The sequence below is a fragment of the Meleagris gallopavo genome, chromosome 12, assembly GCF_905368555.1.
Source record: "Meleagris gallopavo chromosome 12, MGAL_WU_HG_1.1, whole genome shotgun sequence".
NCBI classification, from domain to species: Eukaryota; Metazoa; Chordata; class Aves; order Galliformes; family Phasianidae; genus Meleagris; species Meleagris gallopavo.
The window spans coordinates 3,608,661-3,634,555 of record NC_139415.1 but is presented as its reverse complement, the minus strand read 5'-3'; the positions used below and the strand labels follow the sequence as shown (position 1 = coordinate 3,634,555).

General features: G+C 36.9%; 1 protein-coding gene across 7 annotated transcripts in view; it reads left to right on the top strand.

The window, feature by feature from the left end:
- The window catches only part of TLN2 (talin 2), a 145,177-nt gene extending 119,785 nt beyond the window's left edge, over nt 1-25,392 (top strand). For 4 of the 7 annotated variants that reach the window (XM_085233622.1, XM_085233627.1, XM_085233621.1 and 1 more), the window contains 9 exons: nt 1,851-1,958; nt 3,656-3,761; nt 7,932-8,056; nt 13,427-13,552; nt 15,038-15,100; nt 15,214-15,396; nt 17,933-18,058; nt 18,939-19,062; nt 20,137-25,392. In XM_085233622.1, the coding sequence (XP_085089748.1) occupies nt 1,851-1,958; nt 3,656-3,761; nt 7,932-8,056; nt 13,427-13,552; nt 15,038-15,100; nt 15,214-15,396; nt 17,933-18,058; nt 18,939-19,062; nt 20,137-20,252 (1,077 nt within the window). In that variant the 3' untranslated portion in view covers nt 20,253-25,392. Of the gene's footprint in view, nt 1-1,850; nt 1,959-3,655; nt 3,762-7,931; nt 8,057-13,426; nt 13,553-15,037; nt 15,101-15,213; nt 15,397-17,932; nt 18,059-18,938 lie in introns of all 7 variants that reach the window. The other 3 variants (XM_085233625.1, XM_085233624.1, XM_085233626.1) reach the window with 3 other exon arrangements.
- The last annotated feature ends 503 nt before the right edge of the window (nt 25,393-25,895 follow it).

Sequence of the window (25,895 nt, the reverse complement as noted above, 5' to 3'; positions counted from 1 at the left end):
CTAGGAGAATGCGTAGCAGGAGAATAAAACACAGCAGTAAAAAACTGAAACTTAAGAGAAGTTCCACCTACGTTTCACTAGTAATTAATTAGTCATTGGAACAAGAATCTGATTTCTATCCTAATTTCCAACATTTCCATCTCTTTGGAGGTTTCCAAGACCCAACTAAGACAAGATCTAAGCAGTTTGGTCTGAATTTAATAAAGACCCTGCAAAAGGAGGTTGGGCTAAATGTATTCCCAGAATTCCTTCCAACAGCCATGATTCTTTGTTTCTGTGACTCTATTTGTACATTTTACTCCACTGCTGATGGTCTAGGAGTTGTGGAATGAGAGATAGTGCTCTCAATATTTTGAAAGCATATATAGAGAAAATAAGAGTTATTAGCAGAGAGAAGCTTGGCAGAAGGAAATATGTTTTCTACATCTTTAGAAACATTTTTCAGTTTAAGATGGCAGGCTTGGTGTGCATGTCTGGGAAAGTAAAAAGTTCTATTACAAGTCCTAACTGATCTAGTGAGATTTCTATTAGTACGTCTCTAGATTCCAAAAATGTTTTTAGACTAATGCAAAGTAAGTGGTTTAAGATTCAGTGAATCTCAAAAATGCTTCCAGAAGTACTCTAATATCAGACTTGGTTACGTATGCAAAGCACAAAAGGAAGTTTATATCTAAGCACTCAAGAAACTTTTTAAGGTGTTTATAGTATCTTCATAAGGAACACTGGGGAAGTCTTCTGCTCCATTTTGAAAATAAAAAGTAAACTGTACTGGATTTTCTGGACCTTTGTAATTTGTTTGAGGTATGCTGGAGGTGGGGAGAATCCCATCTTGTTAACTTCTTTCCCTTCATATTGTTTATTGACAAGATTCGAGGAGTTGATGGTGACAAATCATCTGTGTACTGTGCCCTGCTGATCTTGAACTTCCCAGCAGAGGGTGCCCATAGACAAGTTGCAGGTCCAGCTCACAAGAGCACTTGTTCTGAATGTGGAGGATTTGCAGAGAATACTCAAAATACACAAGCAATGAGATAATCTCCAGTCCTAATCAAAGACAGAAAGCTGCACGGGTGGATGGGGCTGTTCTGTGAGAGGAAATGCTCATTTTTACTTACTCTTGGAAGTTTTACATGTTGACAGTCAGCACTTACCTTCAGTAAAAAGGTCCCCAGTGACATAGAATTGTATTTTATAAAATATAAGGCTTTTAGAAAACTCTTGGCTGGTACTTGAACTCTGATTGGTACAAAGTGTTCTGGATCCAGTGCTTTTGAGTCTGAACCAGATTACTATTTCTGTTTTATTTCCTTCAAGACTGACTGCATAGCCTTAAAATAAAATAGAGTTTTAGCACATTTCTAACCTGAAGATGTAAATATCCATTTTTGAGTTGCAAAACGACACTTAGGATTTTGATTTTTGTTGATATTAGTAGACAGGAAAAGCCACGGTGGCACAAACCTTGCACTGTAGAACAGTGTGCGTACAACCCAAGAGCCCATTCCAGTCTCAAGATATTTTCCAAGATAAATATTTTCATTAAAATACATCATAAATTCTCCTCTGTTTTCAGAGTGTTCTTCAGAGGATTCTCTATTTGTTTTTCACTGATAAAAGAAGTAGTATTACTGCTGAGAACGCCTAAAGAAGAACTAATAAGAAATGTATTTTCAGTGTTGTTTTCAGATCTGGAGCTCTGCTTCTCTTCGAGCCCAGTTTGCTTGTCTGTTTATGGTAGAAATGGCTGGCTCTCAAGTTCAAATGTCTTCTGCGTTTTAGGAGAAATCCCTTCTCTTTCCTTAACCTCCTTGGGGCACTTTTGGGGTACTGATGTTGTTTTGCCTCCTCAGCAAGCATCATATCACCAGGAGGTGAGTCAAGAAGTTCGAGAGAGAGCCCTGCGCTTTGGAACAGAATGTACGCTGGGATACCTGGAACTCTTGGAACATGTCCTCCTGGTAAGCAGGAGGTTGCATGCATGTGCTGGACCCTTCCAAAAAGAAAAATCTCTCTTTCTGTAGTGGCTGTTAGTAACATACTTTATGAACAGTTTTGTTGTTCAGGAAAACAATCTAGAGCAAACTCAGCACTTCAGCTCAAACCACGAGACAGAAGGGTGTCTGGAAGAACTAAATGGGGTTGAATTCTGAAGCAGTTGTGGAGGCTGTAAGGGTACTGATCTAAAAATGGTTCCCAAAAAAGAAATTAAAATAAGATATTTCAGTATTCTTTTAAGCCCACGCTAAGCATTAGATGTATTAAACAAACTCTAGTTCTCTAGACCAAAAACGTTATGAAAACTTTATGAAAGCATTTTCACATGCCTTTTGCAGATTCCAGGAAAATAAGAGGCATTTACCAATGTCATCCCAAAACCCCAAGTTAGCACCATTTCACAGAGCTTTCCAATTCATACCAGATGTGATGCACCCAAAGTTCTGAAAAAAAAATTGCCACTTAAATCCAAACACATGCATCCTGTATTCATTTGTTTTTTCTTGGCAATAAGTAATTATCAAATAACATATTGCTCTTCTGTTGCTATTACAACTGTAGAAAGCAATAATCTGTGTTAGAACAAAGGTTTTTGAGATATTGAAGTTTCTGGAGGTAATTTAAATCAGCTTCATGAACTGCTAGAGATTTCTTTTAAATGACTTTAAGAAGACGTATTGAAACATATGAAACTGAAATTTGCAACTTGGATTAGCAAATCCAAGTCTGGCTTACTGCTGAGAATATGTCACGTCTAATCAATTACATCAACTTGTTGAAATATGCAGAGCATAGACACGAAGCCACAGTTACGTTTATGCTTGCCACTAGCAATGAAAGACTGAATTTATTAATGTAATTCCTAGAGCTGCATGGCAGTATGTAATTTAACATTAGATATGTCATATATTTTTAGTTTTTAAGTACTTTAAGGGATTTTTCGGATTTGGTCTTCTGTTGGTCACAGTAATGTTTCAGATTAAATACCAGAATAGGACAAGGATTTCTGTCAATTTTTGCTTACTTTATTCCTCTTTATTTTCCACATTCTGCTCTGTTCTACAAGAGAAACAGGCCTTTCTTTTCTTAAGCCTCTTTACTTTCTTTAGAATAAAACTCAGAATGTTGTCCCCTCCCAAATTCTTGCAATCTTAGGAAAGTGACCTTGACCCAAATTACAACCAAAATTGAAAAGAATAATGTCTATTTGGAAAAAAAGATGGGTAGAATGGTAACTTCATCTTGACTATTTGCACGAACCTGTCTAGAATTAGTCATAAACACACATAATGCATCCATGATTATCTTCATAAATGAAGTAGGACCTGTAATGTACATGAAAAGAAAAAAAACAACCTTTTTCATTGGAACTTCAAACCAAGTAAATTACCAGATTTTAGATCTAGGGACTTTTGCTTTCTTTCCCCTGAGTTCTAACTCTTGGAGTTGTGACAGAGATGCAGTCTGGAAGTAATCCAGGTGGTTTACAGTGATTTACTGTAAAAAGAGTATCGTGTTTTAGAATCGTAGAATCCTTAGAGTTTGAAGGGACCTCTGAAGGCCATCTAGTCCAACTCCCTGCAGTTAATGTTTTGGGAACATTCCAGTGTTCCTGGGACCCTTACTAATGTGAATTATTATGTTTTATCTTTTTCTCTAGATCCTTCAAAAACCAACACCAGAGCTAAAGCATCAGTTGGCTGCTTTCTCCAAGCGGGTTGCCAGTGCTGTTACAGAGCTTATTCAGTCAGCAGAAGCTATGAAGGGTGAGTTGGATAGCCTTGGTTACTGGCACAATGTGCTTTTTACTCCAGAAATGATTTTGTTGTTGTTGTTGTTGTTTTTTTAACTTTAAACCAAAACCAAAAGTTAACAAAGCCCCTTTTAAATCTGTTCTATGTGTCTTGGTAACATACTTCTCTGCCAGTATTCACATGAGTACGAGTCACTAATGTCATTAATATGATCTTAGTGATGATACTTCCATGTTAGTTTACAATTAGAGAAGGCAGTAATTTTTTGTACGTGTGTAGCAAGGAACAAATTTATTCAAGTTCAGAGCATAGTGTACATGACCTTGCCAGTAAAGTTTTAATGATTAATTTGCATTTCTTGAGTAGCTTGTAGCATGTATAATCTGTGCAAAAATATCCACAGTGTTTGTAATAGCAGTTTGACCCTGCTTCATTTCATATACTTTGTTCTAAATCATCTGTAAAGCATGTGGCCTTTGAAGGTAGAACCATCAAGTTTAGCACTCAAGAACCACAGTAGCAGAAAACAAAATTTAATAGAATTTTTACTGAACTGGGAGTTGGACTGTAGTTGAATGGCTGGTTTCTCTCCCTGCACTCTTATTTGTTCTCACAATATACGTTCCTTGTGGTGATAACTGCTTCACAGCTTCAAATAAAAGGGGATGTCATCATCTGGCTGAATTAATACTCAGCTTCTAGTAATGACATAAACTTTTGGTATGTTGTGCATATGGCCCTCTGTGTGGGTCCTGTCCTGGCAAAGTGTGCTACTGAAACAATGAGACTTGAGAAATCGTGGTCTGGATGATTTCCTGAACTCTTTAGGATTGAGCAACTTGCAGACAAGCTTAAATTCAGCACTCGATATAGAGAATTGCATTGCTTAGTCAAAGTTTGCTGTTCTTAGATTTGTGGTATTTTCTCAAATACTGAGAAAATGACCTGTGCAAACTCTTAGGATAACAATTCTAACATTTTTCATTTTAAATAAGATGAATTGCATTTTCAGAGAAGTAATTATAAAAAGATAGGGAAATGCGTATTATATATATATGCATGCAAATTAGACTGCTGCTGTTAAAGCATATCTAATACAAGATAAACAGGAAACTTTACTCTAAGCAAGCATTCACAGCCATCAAAAAGGCATACAAGCATTCTAATTTCAATGTTTGTTGACTGTTACAGAAAAGTATTTTGAATGAAACAGTGTAATCACGTTTTTTCAATCCTGCTTTTCCAAAAAGGTTTCTAGTAAATTTGTACAATCATTCTTTCCTAAGATGGTCCAGAGAATCTTAGAGCCACTAAGAAGATCAGGGCGCTGGAGCATCTCTCCTATGAGGAATGGATGAGGGAACTGGGATTGTTAAGCATGGAGAAGAGAAGGCTCTGGGGAGAGACCTCATTGTGGAGACCTTCCTTCCAGTACTTGAAGGGAGCATATAAATAGGAGAGGGGGAGAACAGCTATTCACAAGGATGGATAGTGATAGGACAAGGGGGAATGGTTTTAAACTGAGATGGGAGGTTTAGGTTAGATGTGAGGAGGAAGTTTTTCACACAGAGGGCAGTGATGCACTGATTGCCCAAGGAGGCTGTGGATGCCCCATCCCTTCTGGCCAGGCTGGATGTGGCTCTGGTCAGCCTGGTCTGGTGGTTGGTGATCCTGCACATAGCAGGGAGTTGGAACCAGATGAGCATTGTGGTCCTTTTCTACCCAGGCCATTCTGTGATTTCATGATTCTATGAATGCTGTAATTATTTATCTCATATTCTCTGTAGTATATACTGTGTGATTTCCTCAGTTAACTCTTGTTTGAATCAATATACGTTCCTTGGAATGTGATACTTGTCATAGGAAATAAATTATTAATTCCCAGCTATGTTTTATTATTCCTCTCAGTCTTAATTTTTTTTTACTCTGTTTCATGTAACAGTCCCTTTCATTATGCTTTCTTCCTCTCCAGGTAAATTTATTGAACACTTCACCCTTTTTCTGCATTTTTTCATATGCTTGGAAATTTCCTTTTTCATTTACTAATAAGCCAAGCCAATATCAGAGTTTTCCAATTCTCCAACTGGTTTTAAAAAAACTCGTTGTCCTTATCCTTGGAGACATCTATATCCAGTAATTTCTGGATCTTTAATTCATATTCATTAAAATCAAACTACACTTGTTCTTTTTTTCAATTCCTTTTTTACATTTTGCCTATAGAGATTTTTTTCGTTACTTTACTAGTTTCTTCATTTAAAGTAAAATGGTTTTTGGCTATTAGTAGGTAACTTTTATTGACACATGATAGAATTATCTCCTAACTGATTTTGATTGTAAATGTTTACACCTTTGTTAAAGGTGTTTTTTTTTTTTTTTTTTTCGAGAGGAATTCCTGCGTTTTGCGAGTTTGGATTTGTGTGTATTTCTGTATGCTGCCTCTAACAAAAAATGCCATTATTTTTTTCCCCGCTTTTGTGGCCAAAGTTAGGGTTTAATAAAGAATTCCTTCATCTTGTACACCAATTGAGCAGAGAAATTGTTTCAGGTAATGTTCCTGTGTTTCATATTTTATGTATATGTGTATATATATTTATGTATGTGTATATATAGAAGGGGGAGAGAGAGAGTGAGTGAGTACTGTCGACATGAGACATAGCTGTCTAGGATTACAAAGCTGTGTATTTTAAATTTCTGCCAGCACATCGTAAGTCAGAACAGGACATTTTGTAGTCCCCTGTGATTCAGTCATCCATAGTAGAAACTGCCTTCTTTTATATTCAGTGTGAACCCATAAGCACTCAAGTTTTTTTGTATTTTCTCTTGTGTTCCATGAATCAGAAATAGGTTATGCTGTTCTTGATGCAAAGTGCCAGTATCTTCCTATCCATTCTTCTTTAATAGTAGTTAATGTTTTAGTTGATGTTTTATTGTAAGGTTCTCTCAAACTTGTATCAAATTTCAGTAAGTATTACAAGTCCTTATGAGATTGAAAAAATAAAGCAAACATTGTAGCTCAGTCTTCCTTTGTCTTTTGTACACTTCTTCCCATTCTTTTTCATAGAATCTGGTTTGGGTTGGAAGGGACCTTTAAGATTATGTAGTTCTAACCCCCCTGCTCTAGGCAGGGACACCTCCCTCTAGCCCAGGTCGCTCAAAGCCCCATTCATCCAGCCTGGCCTTGAATGCTTCCAGGGAGGGGGCATCCACAACCTGTTCTGGTGTCCCACCACCTTCACAGTAAAGAATTTCTTCTTAATATCTAGTCTAAATCTACCCTCTTCTAGTTTAAAACTGTTGTCCCTAGTCCTGTTGCAACATGCCCTTGTAAAAAGTCTCTCCTTAGCTTTCTTGTAGGCCCCCTTCAAGTACTGGAAGGGCTATGATGCCACTTTCTCCCCTTGCTGTTTCTGGTCTCAGAAGTTTTCTTTCTGCTTTCCTTCTCTTCCCCCAAGCTGATGTTACTTTGGACTTTCATTGCTTCCCTCAGTCAAGAACGTGGATGCTTTCTATATCTTGTCATCAGAGAATAATGTTCTGAAATTGAAAGTAAGGGTGTACTGATAACTTGTAAATATTTAAGATGATCTCCAGCCAAGCATTCACTCTGTAGGCCTACAGAATTTCTTTTAGCTAAGAGTAATGCAAAAAACTCAACAGCAGCAAAGACAACCTTTGATGGTGTAACAGGACTTACTATTGGCCTTTTCTACAATGCATTAGAAACACATTGTCAAAACCCACACTTTCTTCATTCAATACTAGATTCACCTCTAACCAGTGCCAAAAAAGAGACTCTGAAGAGTGCTGTGCCGGATTGGCTGTTGTTTGTATACATACCATCTTTACCACTCTCTTAGATTTCTCACTCTACCTCACAGATTTGGTCAAGGACTTAGTAGGAGTCCAGGTATCTGGAACCTGAGTGATAATTTTGTTCCCAGCTGCTTTGATTATGCAGTTCTTAAATTACTTTCTTAGCAGAATATTCCTGCTAAGTACCTTTTTTTAAGCAATATTACACTCAGCGTAAATTATAGCATTTTGTTCTATTGTGTTATTAAAAGGAGCTTTCTACAGAATGCGTTCTGTATTTGACACTTGAAATGTGATTGGAAATCACCCTGTTTGAATGGCAGCTCACAGAGGCGCTGAAGTTATTGTCTTCCTTTCCATTAATTTCAGGGACAGAGTGGGTGGATCCAGAAGACCCAACAGTCATTGCGGAGACAGAGCTACTGGGAGCTGCAGCATCAATTGAGGCTGCAGCAAAGAAGTTAGAGCAGCTGAAACCAAGAGCCAAGCCAAAGGTGAGTGTCTATCCCGATTGTTTCTTTGAAGGTAATAAGGTAGATGATGCACGCAGCCTATATGGTGGCTTGCTGTTTGTTACCGTCCATAACAATGGCATAAAAAATAAAAAATTTGCATCTGTCTCAGTACCACTAGATGCAGCACAAGGTAAGACTTACCTCTGAAGGAAAAGGTTAAAAAGATGCTTTTCAGGGAGCAAGTCAAGTACAAGACATGAGCAAGCAAAGGAAGAAAAGCTGAGGATTACAAATGCTTGTGTTACAGTATAATTACTGTTAATTATTTAGCTTTCTGTTTCCAAACTTATTTTACTGTTATGAAAAGTCGTTCTCACTTGCACCCCTGTGAGGAGCTTTTGTTCTCATCTGAACATGTGCAGCATAGTGGGATAAAGCAGCAGCAACAACATAGAAAGGATTGAGCAGAACGCAAGAGCTTCAGAATTTTCAGATTGTTTAAAAGCCTAATGTTTTATTCCGTGCTAAAAGAGTAAATACTTTGGTATCAAATCACATATGTCGTATCACCCTTCTTCTTCAATTTTCCTGAAGAAAAATGAATTACAGTTCTCTATGAAAGCAGGTAGTGTTGCATCTTGCCAGGTAATTTCAAACCTGTCTGAATATATTACACAAAATAAAGTCAACTGTCTTCATGAGTGAGACAGTGGGAATGTATGACACAGCTGTTAGTTCTGTCTGTTTGCATGGTTCATGTGACTGGATCACTAAGAATTGCTACCTTTTGCCTACGTGGAATAAGAGACAGGCATTAGAAGAAATAACTGTTGCATATAATTCTATCTCTAAAATGAAATTACGCTTTAGCTTTGTATAATTTAATTCAGGTAGGACTATGTCTACTTTCCTGCTTGAGCTGTTTTGTAGGTACAAAACTATTTTCTAAGGCTAATGAAAAATCTTTCTAAAAAGCAGGCCCTCAGGAATTGTTTGGAATTTTTGTTTTCAACACAGAATGGTATCCTGCCATTCAGGCTCATCAGAAATAGTTCTTGGTAGCTTCTCTCTTTGAGGACCCTTTTTTCTGCATTTGGTGACAGGAATAAATTAGTCCATGAAAAAGAAATGCTCTTTGTCTGCGTTTTTTAACAAGTGCATCCATTTTGTTTACAAAGAAAAAAATGGTTCCTTATAATGAGATTCTGCAGAGCAGAGGACACAGGCTGAGTTGGAGGAGAGGAAGAGTCCTCCATCACCTTTTCTATACACTGACTGCACAATAGCATATGTGTGTTGCCTGGTTACCACGGAGCAGTTTCTTTACAATATCTAAGCCACTTCAGGGTCATTGTAATTTTCTAGTGAATACAGATCCCACACCTGCTCCTCATTTAACATGTTAATTTGAGCATCCAGCCTCTCTGATTTATTGGTCTGCTTATTTGTCATTTTCATCAAGTAAAATTCATATTTTGCTTAATTTGGATATCTAACAACCCTTCAAATCTGTACTTCAGTGCTTAATCTCTTTCACAATATGAATTGTAATGTACATCAAAGGTATGAGAAGATTGCAGAGTGGCTCAAATAACAGTTTTCCTGTTGAAAAGTTAAATTTTGGACAAGACCAGTGTTACCTAGTGTCTTCTGAGAGCAGGATTGCGTGCACTGAACAGCCTCTGTCTTTCTGATGCTCGAGTCTTTGACAACATACATGGTGTTGTAGTGTGAATACCTAGGCTAGGTAATAGGGTTGATAGAATAGATTTTACTTATGCTTAGTACAAGAAATGAAGCAGTAGTAGCTGTCTTCTACAATGGAACAGATAGCTGGTCCAGCTAGTCCAGTATCTTCCTTTGGTTAGTAATAATCATCATTAAGTAAACTGGCAGAGAAGTCCTTTGTTGATTATTTTAGAATAACCTGCCTGCAGCCCACCATCTTCTTCATTGTTAATTGGTGGCTGATTCTCTATTTTCGGGTGAGCTTCATTTAGGCTTCAAATTTTCATCTTTGTTTTTTCCAGTTTGTCTGTTATCTCTAAAGAGAACATCAGTGGTTGAAGGTAGGGGTTTTTTTTCCTAGTTTGTTCCACTGTCTTAAATTTTTTGGTACTTCTATATTTTTTAATTTTTTTTTTCCTGTTTCCTCTTAGTATTTTTGCACCAATTGTCCCATGCAGCCACCTCTTGCCCCTCATTCTGTAAATATGAACCTGACTGTAAAATAACAGACTCCTAAAATTTCTAATGTTTTGCCGGAAAAAAAAAAAAAAAGTAATTAAAACAATATGCTTTGTTAATACTGAAAAAAGAACACTAAGGAAAATGGTGCTGTAGACAAGACACAACAGCAGAGAGCATTGCAGTATGTACACTATTCTGTTGGTATGCTCTTTATGCTTCTATGTAGGCATATGCCTTCAAACACAAGAGTCTTCAGTAGTCAATAAGAGTTCCCTGCTGCTAGCTTTCAGCAGTTTATCCTTTTTTTTTTTCCCCAAGATGAATCAAATCTGGATGTCTTTTTCTGCAGGACTCTGTGTGATATGTTTGATATATTAGGTTGTTATTTAATCCAACTATATATCAAACATATTCCTACAGTGTCCTGCCCTGTCTCCGGGGGTTTTAACATAGTAAAAGGCAATATGAAGGAGTACATTCACTCTCAAGCAGGCTTAGAAGACTTCTTGCAGACTCATAATCAAATCTGATTTTAAATACATCTACATAGTGCTCCTTTATCAGTATCAGCTCCTCTTTGGAGGACTTATAAGTTGTGTAGGGCCTTTTATGGTAGCAAGCAGCAGCTATGCCAAGAGCTTTCTCTGAAATGGTTACTGTGTTTTTCGTGGCTCAGTGCACTACCTTATCCAGATAGATTTCCTCTTTATGGAATAGAAGGTGAGAGCTACTTGAAAAGAAAATGGTTTGTCTTTCATAATTTTTTCTAATGTTTAGCAGTGACATTGGGGTTTATTTGTTCTCCTATTAACCCTGACTTTATTTATGCCACCCCAAATAAAGGAGATTCTGTAGAAAACATGTCAAAAGAAAGTACAGAAACAAATTATATCCTTTTTAATAGCATAATCAACGTTTTTATACTGCAGACTTTGTAGCTAGCCTGTTTTGGCTTGTCTGTTCTGGTGACCTCATCTTCCAATCCACTTACACCCATACATAGTCAATAATAGCTTATTAGTTTAAGCTTATGGAAGAAGCAGTGCTGTCTTAAGGTGGCTATCTGAAGAAGGAAAGGTTCACTGGTCTCACACGTCTGATTTTCTAGAGAAATAACAAATAGCTCTCTAAAGTAACTCAAAATATTACAATGTAAACTTTTCTGCTATCGTATCATTTGTTTGTGACTTTGTTCATAAAGGCTGTGAAGTGATACAAGCTGTGAAAGCACTATTGATGAGCATGAACCTACCATGATACAGTCTTTAATAATGAGAGTAAGCAGAAAAATGACATTTCTTGTAGGGCTCTTTACTGTGTGCTTAGTCTTGGACTCCTACATGTCCCTATAGCTGAGGAAAGTTTTTAGGTAGGTACAGGAAGGTAAACACAGCCATGGTGCTGACTAAGCATTCCTTCTACTCCATCTCAGGCATACACGTCCAGCCCTTAGATGTCATACTTAAAAATGCTGAAGGGAAGGACTAGAAAATAAGGCATTCTTAGAGAAAATGAAAACTCATCAGAAATACTACAGTTTGAGTATAGTTAAAGCCAGTTCAAAAATAAACTCTTCACATGGTGGATCAAATGTGAATCGTTTTTTTTTTTTTTTCTTTTTTTCTATAACTAGGAGGAGTTATGCAATGACAGGAAATGTAGGTATTGGAGGTCTGAGAAGCTCAATGTGATCACTATTTAGATCTAATGTTTGTGATTTTACATTTGCAGGCGTAGACAAAAATTTAGATGGAATGTGAGTTGTTCATTTTATAAAGACATGCCCTTCAGTTGATGTGATTAGCCTAACAGCAAGACAAATCTTTTTCTTTGCACTAGGTGGCTCTTCCTAATAAGAAATAATTTGAAGTGCCAAGCAATTTCATCTATGCGTCAGTTATTAATTTTCAGATTTTATGCTGTCCATGGACACTACAGTTTCATCTCCTGTATTTGTTTTAGTTTGTATGGTAGCAATGATATGAAATGCTGTAGGATTGAGCATTGCTTTATGCTATTTTGTAATTAATTACAATTACTTACCTTTATTTTTTATAAGTGACTATTATTTAATCAGGTGGTAGCAACCGGAGAAAAAATCTTGCTTAAAAGCAGATGTATGCATTTAGCCTTGCAAATGAAGTGCCCAATTTTCTAACTCAAGCACAATTGCTCATATTCCTAAAGTCATTACTTGACACAAGAATGTGGTGGTTGCATAAGTTGGGAAAAAAAAACAACCTGTACTTCAAAAACCTTGTGTGTCCCAAGGTGGTCTGTTGTGGTATCATATCCAGCAGTCCTGCCCTGTTGGATTCTGGTAGGCTTGTGATTGGATCACAGTCAAGAAATTACACTAGTTTATTTTGTTGCTATATAAAAAAAGAAGGTTACTTTTCTATCTGTTTTGTTAACTGTTTAGAAACTAGTATGCATGCTTAAATGGATAAACAATTTTAATATATGCCAAAGAATATAGAAAGTCGAGTAAGTTGTTTTTATGGCGCATCACGTTTGCATTTAACAAGTTAGAAACCTCATTAGGAAGATTTGATATATTTACACATGCTTGTGTAAAAATATGTTTGGATGATTCAAGCATTCCTGACAAGTCTTTGGAACTTTGTATCTTCAAGACGACTGAACCAGACTGCTGCACAATGCTGCTCTCTGTGTAGTAACAGCTCTTAACAAAAGCTGCTGAACCCATTCTTTTGCTTGGTGTCTGTGTTACATTTCTTAGTACAGGTGTATGAGACAATATACACCTACCACTGTTCTTTTTTAATGTCTTATGTCTTTAAGTATTTAGAAAACACTTCATCTAATTTAGTGATTCTGGAAGCCAATATTGTAGTGCTATAAAGATAATTTTGAGATGTGAAGGCATAGAAAAGTCTTTGCAGACTTTTCTGAATGTAATTTCGAGTATGCCCAGTGGAGTGTAATTTATTAGAAAGTTGAAGACAATTCTTGATTTATCTTGTGTGATCTCCAATTTCACATGGATCAACCACAGCTGCAACTTAGTATTTAGGTTCACTTATGTTAATTCTTAGCTGTGGACCATGTGAAATTCCTTTGCAGAACATGTTGTACCTCTTTTTGAATCTACTCCTGTGTTTCGAAATTTTGTCACTGCTTGCATATGTTCTTGATCTGCAAATGCAACTGTTTTTTTGTGGATAATGCGTGACATTGTTTTTTTCTTGGTTATAGCAAGCAGATGAGACTCTGGATTTTGAAGAACAGATCTTGGAAGCAGCTAAATCCATTGCAGCTGCTACCAGTGCCCTTGTGAAGTCAGCTTCAGCAGCACAGAGAGAACTGGTGGCACAGGGAAAGGTGGGTAAAAAGGACAAGTTGCAACAGGAAAAGCATCAGAGAGGAATCTTAACTGTTCCATGTTAATACAGAAGGAAAGGAGCTTGGGAGTGATTAATGCAAACTGCTTAAAAATGAAAACAAACATCATTTTAATCTATCTGTTAGAGGAAAGCTGTAGTTTACTATTCTAATAGGAGTACACCTGTCAAATTTAGTGTCATATTAACAAATCTGTTCAGTCTGTTTTACTGAATATATAGTCATTTTTCTCTATTCCTTATTATTCTATAGAGGGGTTTGCACTGCATATTTTAGTGTTAGTGTTAGCCTGCCTCCATGGAGAATCTGTTCTCCTGTGCCAGCGAATGAGGCTAGGATATATAAAGGAAGAAATTAGCCCCAATGGGAGAAAAAAACCAACAACAACAACAAAAAACTTCAGAATTGTTTGTGCAAGTTCCTCTCATTATGATTCACAAATAAATAAGGCCATTAAGATAATTCTGATATAATGAAGCCCAACGTCATGTTCTTTCTCTCTTTTCGGTCTTTACTGATTATTGGTTTTTAGATAATTGTCACTTTTGGGTATCCTCGGACACCTGTGGTGGCCTGTACCTCCATAGAAGTACAGCCAGATGTAGAGGAGGTGATTCCTTCTACAATGATTGACCAAATTCTTGCCCATAGTGAATGGCTTCAGTGTGTCAGGTGGGAGGATTTCATTGTTGATACTGGGGGAAGCCATTTGCTTTTTCTAGAAACTTTCTGAGGCATGTGGGCTCCAGTATGTAGGAGGAAGGACAAATTTGATCTGCTGTATATCCATTGCTCTAGTACTGAACAGTAGGGGGTAATTACTGTTGGCTTAGATTTCTCACTGATCTTTTGACTGGTCTGGAAGTGGTGGGATATATGGATATCTGTGAACCAGGCATATTCTTGTCCCACATAAATTTCCTACTTGGTGGTAAGAATTTTTTTTATTTCACCTGAAGTGGAAAGAAAATTGTTTGTTGTTTGTTGCTAGTACTGCTGATGCCATGGACTCTTCAGTGGTTAAACTAAGAAGAAAAATGGGATGCTTTCCTCAAATATCACTATTAAGCATGAAGGCAGTTAGAGTTAGCATCCATATGGATCCACATCCTATTTGGTACCTTTTCTAATGCTAGGATCAGAAGAGATTCAGAAATAGTGTAAATGTGTGGTAAAGACAGAAATAACTTGTATTAAAGATCACTAATTGTGATCCACTGTTCAGTGTTGCTTATGCCAAAGATTACAGTGCAACAGATATTACTCTGGGATTTCTAAATGTGATTAAAGGATGGGACAGTTCAAGCTGAAAGTATGCTTGCTGACTACTAACTTTCAGGTGGCCTTTGTGTTGTGTACTGCACAGTCACAGCTACAGGTGTTCTCCTTTTTCCACTATTTGTTGCATGCTTAAATCTAAGACTTTCTGTTTCACTGTAAGTCATCTCTGAACTGTTTTTCCAGGTTGGAGCAATCCCTGCAAATGCAGCTGATGATGGACAGTGGTCTCAGGGACTTATTTCCGCTGTGAGTAACTACTTCTCTTATGGTGGACTTGAAAATATTAGTGAAGGTAGCACCTTCTCTAAAGAAACTATATCCTGTGACAATACGCAGTGACTTTCTTTACCGACTCCTAGGCCCGAATGGTGGCAGCTGCAACCAGCAATCTTTGTGAAGCAGCTAATGCTTCAGTACAAGGCCACGCTAGTGAGGAGAAGCTCATCTCATCTGCAAAACAAGTCGCAGCTTCTACAGCACAATTGCTTGTGGCTTGCAAAGTGAAGGCTGATCATGACTCTGAAGCCATGAGGAGGCTGCAGGTACTTGTTTCTTTATTACCAAAAACCCGTAGTAGCGCAATGTACACATTGTTTTAGTACTGCGTGGACAAATCCAAAATATTAGGAAGTTTTCTGTGTTTTCAGACTTCAGTCCAGTTTTTCTTCTTTGTAAGATTCTAGGGGAGACTACCGTTCATCAAAGATCAAGTGATTGTGCATTGGGCATTATTCGGCAGTAGCTGAAGCTCACTTCACTGCTTGTTTTATTCTTCACTTTTGAATGATGCTGAGAAATGCAAGTAGGTACTAGTCTGTGCCTAGCCCTGGTTTAGATGCAGTATCAATAGGCTCATCCTCATGGTCAATCTCAGGAATACTCCAGCTGAGAATGTTTACTGTGTGCATTTTTGTGGCAACTGAATATAGTGAGTTTTTCTGCAATTGTTCTGTATTCAGTTAGACTCCTTGCAAACAGCCTGCAAACTGATAAGCATGCTTAAGTTGGTTGCACAAGTATATTTTCTGACTTCTGCAAGATTATATGTATATGTTCAACAAAGTAATCACTTCAGTGCTTCCAGCTAGGCTTGTGGTTAGTTTTCCTTTGTTTCTAGGAGGCAAGCGACATCAATTACAAGCAGAATGTTTCTAAAGTGGTGAATTGTCATCAGACCAAAAACAAAAAAGGAAATTAAGACAAAGAACCACTGAAGCAATATCTCAACTATAGTCTATCATAACATTTTTGAGTGAAAATTGTTTCCTTTTGCATTACATGTCATTTCATGTTGAGTTTGTATGAAATTCTACTGAATTAGCACTGAGTTATGAGGAGGAATTAAGTCTACTGTTTTAAGAGTATTCATTTTAAAAATGGCTGCAGCCTTTTCTGAGTTCAGTCTTGCAGGTTCAGCTTGGAATGTAAGAACTACTTCAGCTCCTTTTATTTATTTATTTATTTATTTATTTACACCACCAACATAGAGAATCTTTGGTGATAGTGGAATTTCCCCTTTTTTGTTATTTCCAGAGGTGTTACTAATGGACACTCACTATAACAGTTGGTGTATGGATAGACTGAATCAAGTCTCATAGAAATACATGTAATTGAGTATCTGTTTGAGCAACAGAAACTGATAATATCTTTTTTTTTCCAAATAGAAAAGTGGGTTAAGTACTTAGGAGTAGAAAATGTAGGAGTATATAAAATCTTTTGTTTTTGGAGACAGTGGTGGCATCTTAATGTTAACCTTGGAGATGAGATGGTTTTAGTGCTATAAAGTGAATTCATATGGATTGACTTGTCATGGGTCTGTGGTGGGAGGTATCAGAGCTGGTAGATAGTTCTGACTGTAATTCAATCTTCATTTTATATCCAAACTTTGAGATAAGTGTGAATGAATTTTAAATGCAGAAGAAAGAATACGAAGAGGAACAAAATCATGTACTAGAGACCATATTTTCTCAGCTCTGTCAGGAAATTCAGGATACTTAGTCACTGTAGGCAAATATTATTAAATAGACATGGAATGTGAAAAGTTGGAAGGGAATATGGAAAGAAGTCCAAGCACTGACTGAAATTGAACTTTGCCACTTTACCAAGTGTTGCATTTGTCCTAAAATGAATAATGAAGGGAAAAGCAGTTTGTGCTTGGAACAGGATCCTTTATCATAGTTAAACTATTTAGTTGATATCTATCAGATATTTTTACTGGTGGATTTGCCAGATGTACTATGATTTTTCAGCTGGCTATGCCCGTAGCACAAATGTTTTCATTTAGTGTAGTCAATGGGTTAGGTTTGAGTATATTACCTTTTTCTTTCCTACCCCTACAAACAACAGCAAGGTTTGTGAGCAGGCATTTGAACTGTGTTTTCCATGAATGATGATTTAGCCTGTTACTACAGGAGTCTAGGTAACATGTTCCTTCTGGTATCTCTACTAAATTCTTCACAACTGTTTCTTTTGCTCAGGAGGTGGAAATGTCTTTGAATGGTGGCCTATCCCGTTCTGTGAAGTTGTTTCTTTCCTAACGCACTTGAAATACATTTACGGAATCCACTTTTCAGTATTTCTGTGTACAACTGAGTAGAACATATAGCTCAGTCTCTCAGTCAGTCTCTCAGAATGAGTAATCCATGATACCTCTCAGCTCTAAATCCTCATCAGCCTAGAGATTTCTTGCCTGTGTTCAATTACTGATGATGGAGAGGTAGGAAGAAGGATTCCAGTAAGAACCAAGGAGGTGGTATAGGTCAAATCTTTGAAATACAAAATATTGAAATATGAAATGTGACTTATGGGGGCAGTTTAAAGAACTGCCAGTGGTATATGGAAGATATAATTTACACTTCCGTGTGCACCTCTGCCTTTTAGCTCTATTAAGGAAGATGGATTTTGACCAAAGCACTGATTTTTGAAGATTAATTTGCTTTTCATGGAAACAAATCAAAAAGAAGGATAACCAATTATTGCACAGTTAAGCAAAGATGTTTCAGTTTTGGTGGTCAGAAGAACTGATGTTACAATTATGCCTTTTTTATTATTACTAAATTTCTTTTGTCTTTTCCCAAGGCTGCAGGGAATGCTGTCAAGAGAGCATCAGACAATCTTGTCAGGGCAGCCCAAAAAGCAGCTTTTGGAAAAGCAGAAGATGATGACGTTGTGGTCAAAACAAAATTTGTGGGTGGCATTGCTCAGGTTGGTACAATTGTGAAAAACTATAGCAGAGAAAAACTGTCTCATGGATAAGCAGCATAGTGTTACAATGTCCATATGCTGTATTGTGGACTAGACAAAGCTTCCTAGAAATCTGCGAGTTGCTTGATGACTCACTGTTAGGTAACCACTGACAGCAGCAAAGTGAAATAATATAGCATGACTGCATCTCTTCACTGAGCTTTTACCATAAAAGCAGCTGCAATAGTACAATATCTTTTTTTTTTTTCCCAATTAAATTAATGGTTCTTTTCAAACCTCTATAAAGCCCTTGAAATATCCCATAGTCTTACTGAAACATCAGTTTTGCATATGTGTCATCATCAAAGACAAAGATAATAAGAGATAAGAATGATGAAATTTCATTACCCTAACCTTAATATGAGAAAATAATAGATTCCAAGGGTCTGAGGTTATACTAGCTTCTGAATTCGATGTTGTGAATTTGGATCAGCATGTACTGTGGTTACCTTTTAAAATGTACTGAACCTTGTTATTTCTGCGTGTCCATGGTATTTTCTTTTCTTACATTTCAAGATGCAGAAAAATACTATGAATACCTGGAAAAATGAATATCCAGTTTTTGGTAACCCCTCACTCAGTGCTGTGGAGAGCATAGCACTGTAAAATCCAACATGGATGTATGGGAAAACTGCTGGAAGAGTCTACTTAGTTCTCTAAAAGAAACAAGAGGGAATAAAGTACTGTTCTTGTTGGAACCTGGAAAGCGTTCGAGCAATTCCTACTGAAGTCATTGAAACTTCTCTGGAAAATGCTTACAGCCATTGTGAAACTAGTGTCATAGAAAAGTTGTTTTACAGACTGCATTCATTTCTGTCATAATTAATGCTTCTTTTTCTAGATCATTGCAGCCCAAGAAGAAATGTTGAAGAAGGAAAGAGAGCTGGAAGAGGCGAGGAAAAAACTTGCTCAGATCCGCCAACAGCAATACAAATTTCTCCCCACAGAGCTGAGAGAAGATGAGGGTTAGCCTGCTGAGATTTTCTTCTTGCCTTTTTTCCTTTATTCCTCTTTTTAAAAAATTTCCTTTTAAAGAAATAAGCTAAGGGGGGACAGTAAAGGGAGAACTGATCTGACAACATTCGGTATGTCAAGCACTTACCTAAATAAACTGCCTATCACAGTTTTGGATGAACAGAGAGCAATAACTACTTGTTCTTTGTCATCTGGGAGTGCATTCTGTGATGATCAAGTAATGGTACAGTATTAAGTTCATTCCTGTTCCTTCCTGGACTTACATCTCAGAAGAGAATCTTTCTCTTTTTACTGAATATTTTAAATCAGTATTATTGTCACTTTCTTGATGCTTGACACATTTATTGTTCCTTGACTTGATATAAAATGTTCATAATATTAGTAGGAAAACAATCAAGAAATCATGCCTGTGATAAATACCACATGAGCTGGTGGTTCTCCCCCACCCACCCTTGTAATAAGAAGACCAAGACAGAAAAGGATGTATGTCTGAGTGGGAAAGATGCACAAGTGTGCTTTTGAAGAAAATGCCTGGCCTGTCTGTTATATAACTAGTTCATCCCAAAACTGGAGAAATTCTCTGCACCTGTTTGCACTAGTATTATTACTCCTTACCTGATAGCAACAAGCTTCTGCTTGTGCAGTATTATGGTTCACAAAATGTGGCAATAGCGCAGAAAACAAAGAAATGGAAACCTTGTCACTGCCTCAATAATAGCAGGTTCATGAAGGAAAATGCTGTTCCAATTATATACCTCTAATGTGTGACTACTTTTACAGTATTATACACACATACACATGCTCTCACATTGGACTGAGTAGTTTGTGTTTTGTTTTCTAGTTTAAATTATCTGGTTTGTACTGTGGGATTTCTGTTAGAATGTATGCTAGTTAAAAAAGGGAAATACCCCAGTACAACAGAAGACTATCACAACTCTTGGTATTCTAATAATTTCATTTGTAATTATTTTGTTTTGAAACCTGTGGGTATTGTAGGAGAAAAGAATAAGTGATTTACAAGTAGACCTTTCTTGTAATATAAAAAATAAAATTTTGGACTCTAGGGAGTTTATTTTCATACTTGGAATTGATGAAAATGTACTCACCAAAGAATTGCAGAGAAGGAATAAGCAGCTGCAGAAAGGTACTGTATGTTTTCAATATCTCTGTTGTGACCTAAACAATAGCAACATGGGTAGAGTGAGTAAAAACATTTTATCCTGTCAGAGAAAGAACACAAACTACAGCAACTTTAAGTAATAAAAGCTAAACTATTTGAGTAACTACAGAACCATCATTTTTCCTAACAACAATTTCCAGTGTACCTCCGTTCAAACCCTCTTCAAAAAAAAAAAAAAAAAAAAAAGTCAAATCTATTTAGGTCAAAGGTGTTGCTGCTACAGTGCTTCTGAAGGCTGTGCTGTCTTTAGATACCTGTTACATACCTCCAACTGAGCCTATTATGTTATGAGCATACCCACCTAGTCAATATTGCAGAAATATTTGTCTTGTAGACTCAGAAGTAACTCCTAGTGATATGCTTATGGGTTTAGATAGTGCTAACTTTTCATTTAAGTTACTTGCATGACATATAATTACCAAGAATTTTGTCACACTAGTGTTAAATATATAGGAAACATGATTACAGAATTAATAAGTATTAGTGTGTATGAAGATTTTCTTTTTGGCAGAGTTTCTTCTCTGGTACTGAAATATTTCAGATTCAGTTGAACTGTTGGATAATCTACACTGAGAGGGGAAAAAAAAGGTAGATCCCAGATAGAACTGCTGGCATTGACAGATGTGCTATGAAGTGTAGGCTTGTGTCCATACACAAACCCTTACTATCAGATGCAGGCAGTTCTGAGTTCTGCAATTTCCAATTCAGCACAATTAATATTTTTTTTCTTTCAACTGTTACACAGTGAATTCAGTGAATAGTGTCACAGAATCTTAGGTAGAAAGGTAAATCAGTTTTATTTTTCTAAGGCCTAAATAAAGACAGCTCCAGGTGACAGAGATTTTCTGCTGCTGCTGGTAGGTCAAGCTTCTTTGCAGTTTTTTTTCTTTTTTTTAATTCAGGTAGCCTCACATTCCCATCTCTGTTTTTTTGATAGATCTTCCAGACAGATTTGTTACTGCTCCTCTTTCAAGCTGTGTTTGACCTATTTAGTTTCATCAAAGCAAGAAGAAAGATGACACTGTTCTTAGTACCATGACAGTATTTTACTGTAGGTATATATAATGCTGTAATATATTTTGATCGGAATAGTATTTGCCAGTTTGAAAGAAGCCAAAATCCTGGTCAAATGCAGCTATATGTGGGAATTGCATGGCTAGGATATTTTATCATACTATGGATGGGAAGAGCATGCTCTAATTGTGTACCAGATAAAGGTGTTTGGAAAGTCCATTTCAGCACACTTGTTTTGAGGCCTATCTGTTTCAGATTTAGTACTCCCTCTTATCGGACAAGGAAGTATTATTCTTTTTTCTCCTTAGCTATGTGCTCCACAGAGGAAACACAGTCAGCTAAGTAGCTGAACTTGAACAGCTCAGTGAGGTTTTTTTTACTGTGAACTTTGAGTCTTGATCTGGGAAACATTCAGAGAACATAAACTTATCTGAAAGCTTTCTATTTCAATTTATTCTTGCTGTTATAATTTGCAGTACCACTGAAGTCCAGATGTGCACGTCTGTGGAGTTTGGAACTAGTCCGTGCATTTGTTTGGCATGGAAACTTGCAGCAGGAAGTGACAAGTTGGGGTAAGGGATGAAGGTTAATTAATAAGCAAGGCAGATGTTTACTTTGTGCTGTTAACTTGTGAAACGATAAATGGGCTCTGTTGTATCTCACCCTTCTTCATGTGGATTTCACTTTAAGAAATTGTATGCAAATTAAAAGCAAAATGCCTCAAAGTTGTTTGTGTACAAATAGTCTAGTGTTGTTTTCCCCAAGTGCCCAGGAAATAATTTGAATGGAACATTTTATCGTGTCTAAGCTTTTCCTTTTCTACGTCAGAAGCTTTGAAGTAAGAAGAGATTTAAAGCAAAAATTGATGGCTGGACTCTTGTTTCATCAGTTCCTTCCCCTTTCTGCATCTTCTTTACTTAATTCCTAATGAGGGAAAGCATAAATATTCTAGAAACCTCCTCACTCAAAATACATATAGCTTGTGAGCACGTTTTCACTTTTAATTGGACCAAACTGATAAAATGTTTACACCAGAAGTATGGCTCATGCCATCACTAAACTTACCTTCCCTAATTTTTTCTAAATCTACAGGTTTAAATATTTTTATGCTTTGTACTGCAAATGTTTTGTCCTTCTGTAACTGTGTAATGATTACCAAATTATTTGCCTGTATTTGATGCGACTTCTGTAACTTACTTTTCAGTACTCACAGCAGTGTAAGTTAAACATGTGGTAGTTGTTCCTGCTTGTGGAACAACGCATTTCTGTGGCACGAAGGTTGATGCCAAGTGCAGAAGCTATTAGGTCATTTGAGATGCTAGTCTGCTGCAAATGGCTAATTTGACTAACCTTAGTATCCACAGTGAATTCTGATGAATTGCCTTAGAAGTGATAGATGCACAGGCTGCATCTGGCTCATGAGCTATATTTCATTTAACATGTGAACTCTGTCCTTGGGCACAGAGCATTACTGAATGAAGAACACTACAGAGATCCTTGAGCAAATGTCACTAAGTACATGCAGCACAGGGTAGAGTCACACAGGGATATTTCAGACCCAGAGGTAACATCCCTACGCTTATCAAGGTGGTGGAGGAATGCACCTCCAGACTCGTGCCATTTTGTTCTGTACCATGCAGGAAGACCTGGTACTGAGGCACAACAGCATTCATTTCTTCAGTAGCTAGTAGTTCTAGTATTGGCAGAGTATGGCCTAATTCAGCTTCTGGGTGTCAGATCAGGGCTCTTAGCAGTTGTAGTCAACAAACTGTTGGACTCTGTGTAATAGCTGTTTACAGCTTTATGTGAGCTATAGAGAGGTCTCCAGAAGGCATGATAAAGGTGGTGCTAAGCTGTGTGCATTGAGGAGCTTCTGCATAAAGCAGATACTGCAGGGGAGTTCTTGGACCACAATGTTTCAGCACCAGAGAAATTTAATAACAGGACTGATCGGATATAGCCAAGCTCAGTGAGCAGGAAGAAGCAACCATGTCTTAAACAGTGGGAATGATAAACAAGTGACAGTTTATATCTGACAGCATGAGTCATTTTAACTGAAGATTATTATTTCACTTATTGAGCTACAAGTACTTGACATTTTGTCACACTTTTTAAAAACTAATAAAGCAGCAGAGACTTCTGTTTTATCTCAAATTAGTACACTTTGTTGCAGTGGAAGAACCTCCAGCATCTTTGTAAGTATATATCGGAATGTCTAGGAATAGTGAACTCTCACTTTTTCCATTACAGTTTTACACCCAAGAAAGGTACAGAGGAGTTCATAGTCACATTGTTGCACCATTATGTGTAGTTCTTATCTGGACACAAAATTAAATAATACATTGTGTTTTTGTCTACACCAACAAAAATGTCTAAATAATACACTGTATTTTGTCTACACCAGCAAAAATGTATAAATAATATATTGCGTTTTCCTCTATGCCAACAATAAGCCCTTGAAGGAATTCCTCTTCTGTTGTTTTGGTTTTGTATGAAAGTATTTGTGACTTATGTTGCACTTGTTGTCATGCAAAGGATTCTTTTACTACTTCATTGAAATAAGGCAGAAGTATCTTTCTGCAGTGTGGGGAAAAGGCAGAATTCCCATTTGGCAGAAGTTCTATGTACAGCTCTTCTGCACAGACATAAATATGAATGCTTACTTCGTATGTCAGTAATTCTTCAGTATCTTTAAACCATGTTAACTACACGTATATATAAAAGACAAATGCCAGTTATTCAAAGGTGCCTAATGTTTGGTTCTGTTGCCATGTTCCTTGGTTATTTTGGAGGGAAGGCTGACGTTGCTTTTATGTACGTTACGGTTTCTGTATTATTCAACAGTTTTCCATGTCATGTGCAGCTCTTACGTACATATAGGGTACTTCATCTACATGAAATCTATTCCAGAATTCTGATTAGTTGCTTTACTGGTAGTCTGACACTGCTGTTGGCAGGGTGGCTGGTTTTGATTTTGCTGCACTCATTGGGATTTTTTTTGCATTGCTTGTCAGTTGGATCCATCACCAGATGTATGTATCTTGTTGCTGAGAATATGGTGACTTACTTCTCTGTGGTCTCCATGGTGGAAACAAGGCTGAAGATGCTCTGTTTTCAGGGCTGGTTAGCTTAGTAATGAAATGGCAGATGCAGAGGCACTATGCATGTTTTAGGCTAAATTCTTTCAAAATACCTATTTAAAGTACTGAACATTTAAGATAATTTAAATTACTAGAAAAAGCATTTGGGGAATTTGCTGTCCTTATTTTCTGTGCAGCATGATTTCAGTATGTGTTGAAACAACTTCAGAGGTGCAAGAGAAATTAATTCTTTGTGCTTGCACAGTAATACCTGAAGACTTTAAGACTAAACTGTGGTGTTTTGTTTTTTTTACAGGATTCTTATCCACAATAATACGTGGGGTTTGCCCACTGCTAGTTTGGATAACATAAGGTTTATACATCAGACATTATAATTCTTTACGCGTTATTTTCTTTAAGTATATTTACTTATTTTAAAAATTGATAGGAGGAGCTGGTGATTTCTCAGTGTCCTAAAACGTCTACTGTGAGAGTTTATCCTATATGAAGAGGTTTTCTTTTGTCATTACCTGTAATTTATGTTCCTATAAAGTCAAAATCTCTTTATTGAAAGTGTTAGGTAGAACTTCAAGCTCAGAAATCCAGAACTTTGGAAGATGAAAATTTGTTTGCAGTACAGAATTAAATGTTGATTTAGCAGTCTCAAAAGTGTTCTGAAGTTTGGAAAAGATGCTGCATAAAGATAGTAAAAATAAAAATATATTGTTTTCTTAATACAGTTCTTGCTTTTAAAATGCAGGACTTCATAATGTTAATTGTAATCTGTGATCCTGCACAGATCACTATTCAGTGCTTTCTAGGCTGTTCATATAATCCTTTCGTTTTGAAATAAGCACAGCTAGTGTGCTTCATCTTCTCTGAATACAGTATGCAATCTTTTTCAGGCAGAACTGCTTGTAATGTGCAGTGAATCAATTAAAAAAATCCATGCAGTTGTTTGTTCCAGCATTATAGTTGACAATCTTTCAATTGAAACTGCATATCTTATTTGTAAGTTATTGAATAAAATGTTTACTTGCACATAAGTAATCATATAGTTGATCTGCTTAAGTCTTGAAAGATTGGTCAGATTCTGGGGCAGTGGATGTAACTTTTCCAGTTTCACACCAAATGAATTGCAATTTATTATGAATGTACTGTCAGATGATAGTTTCATATGCTTTGTTTGTGAAGCAGAAAAGATATTTATGTTCCAGTTCAGGAAATGTTATAGCACATATTTACGTTGTTTAAAAAGAAGAAACTCCTTCAGATTCTTTCTCCTGTATTCTCCTGTATTTTTAACTTAAATGTGATTTAAGCCCATCCTCATGGGATTTCCCAAAGTATGATGTTTCAGACACTCAGAACCCATAAGCTTTACTGCATGCTGCTAGTCAGCACAGTCTTCTCCATCATATCCAGCCCAATATTACTGTTGTGGTTTTCAAGAATTGGTAGGAATACTCTGCTCTTAGAGAAGATTTATTTTTTTACTTGTGGACCAAAAAACACTACAGATGAGTAGCTCTCATTTTGATAAGAGCAA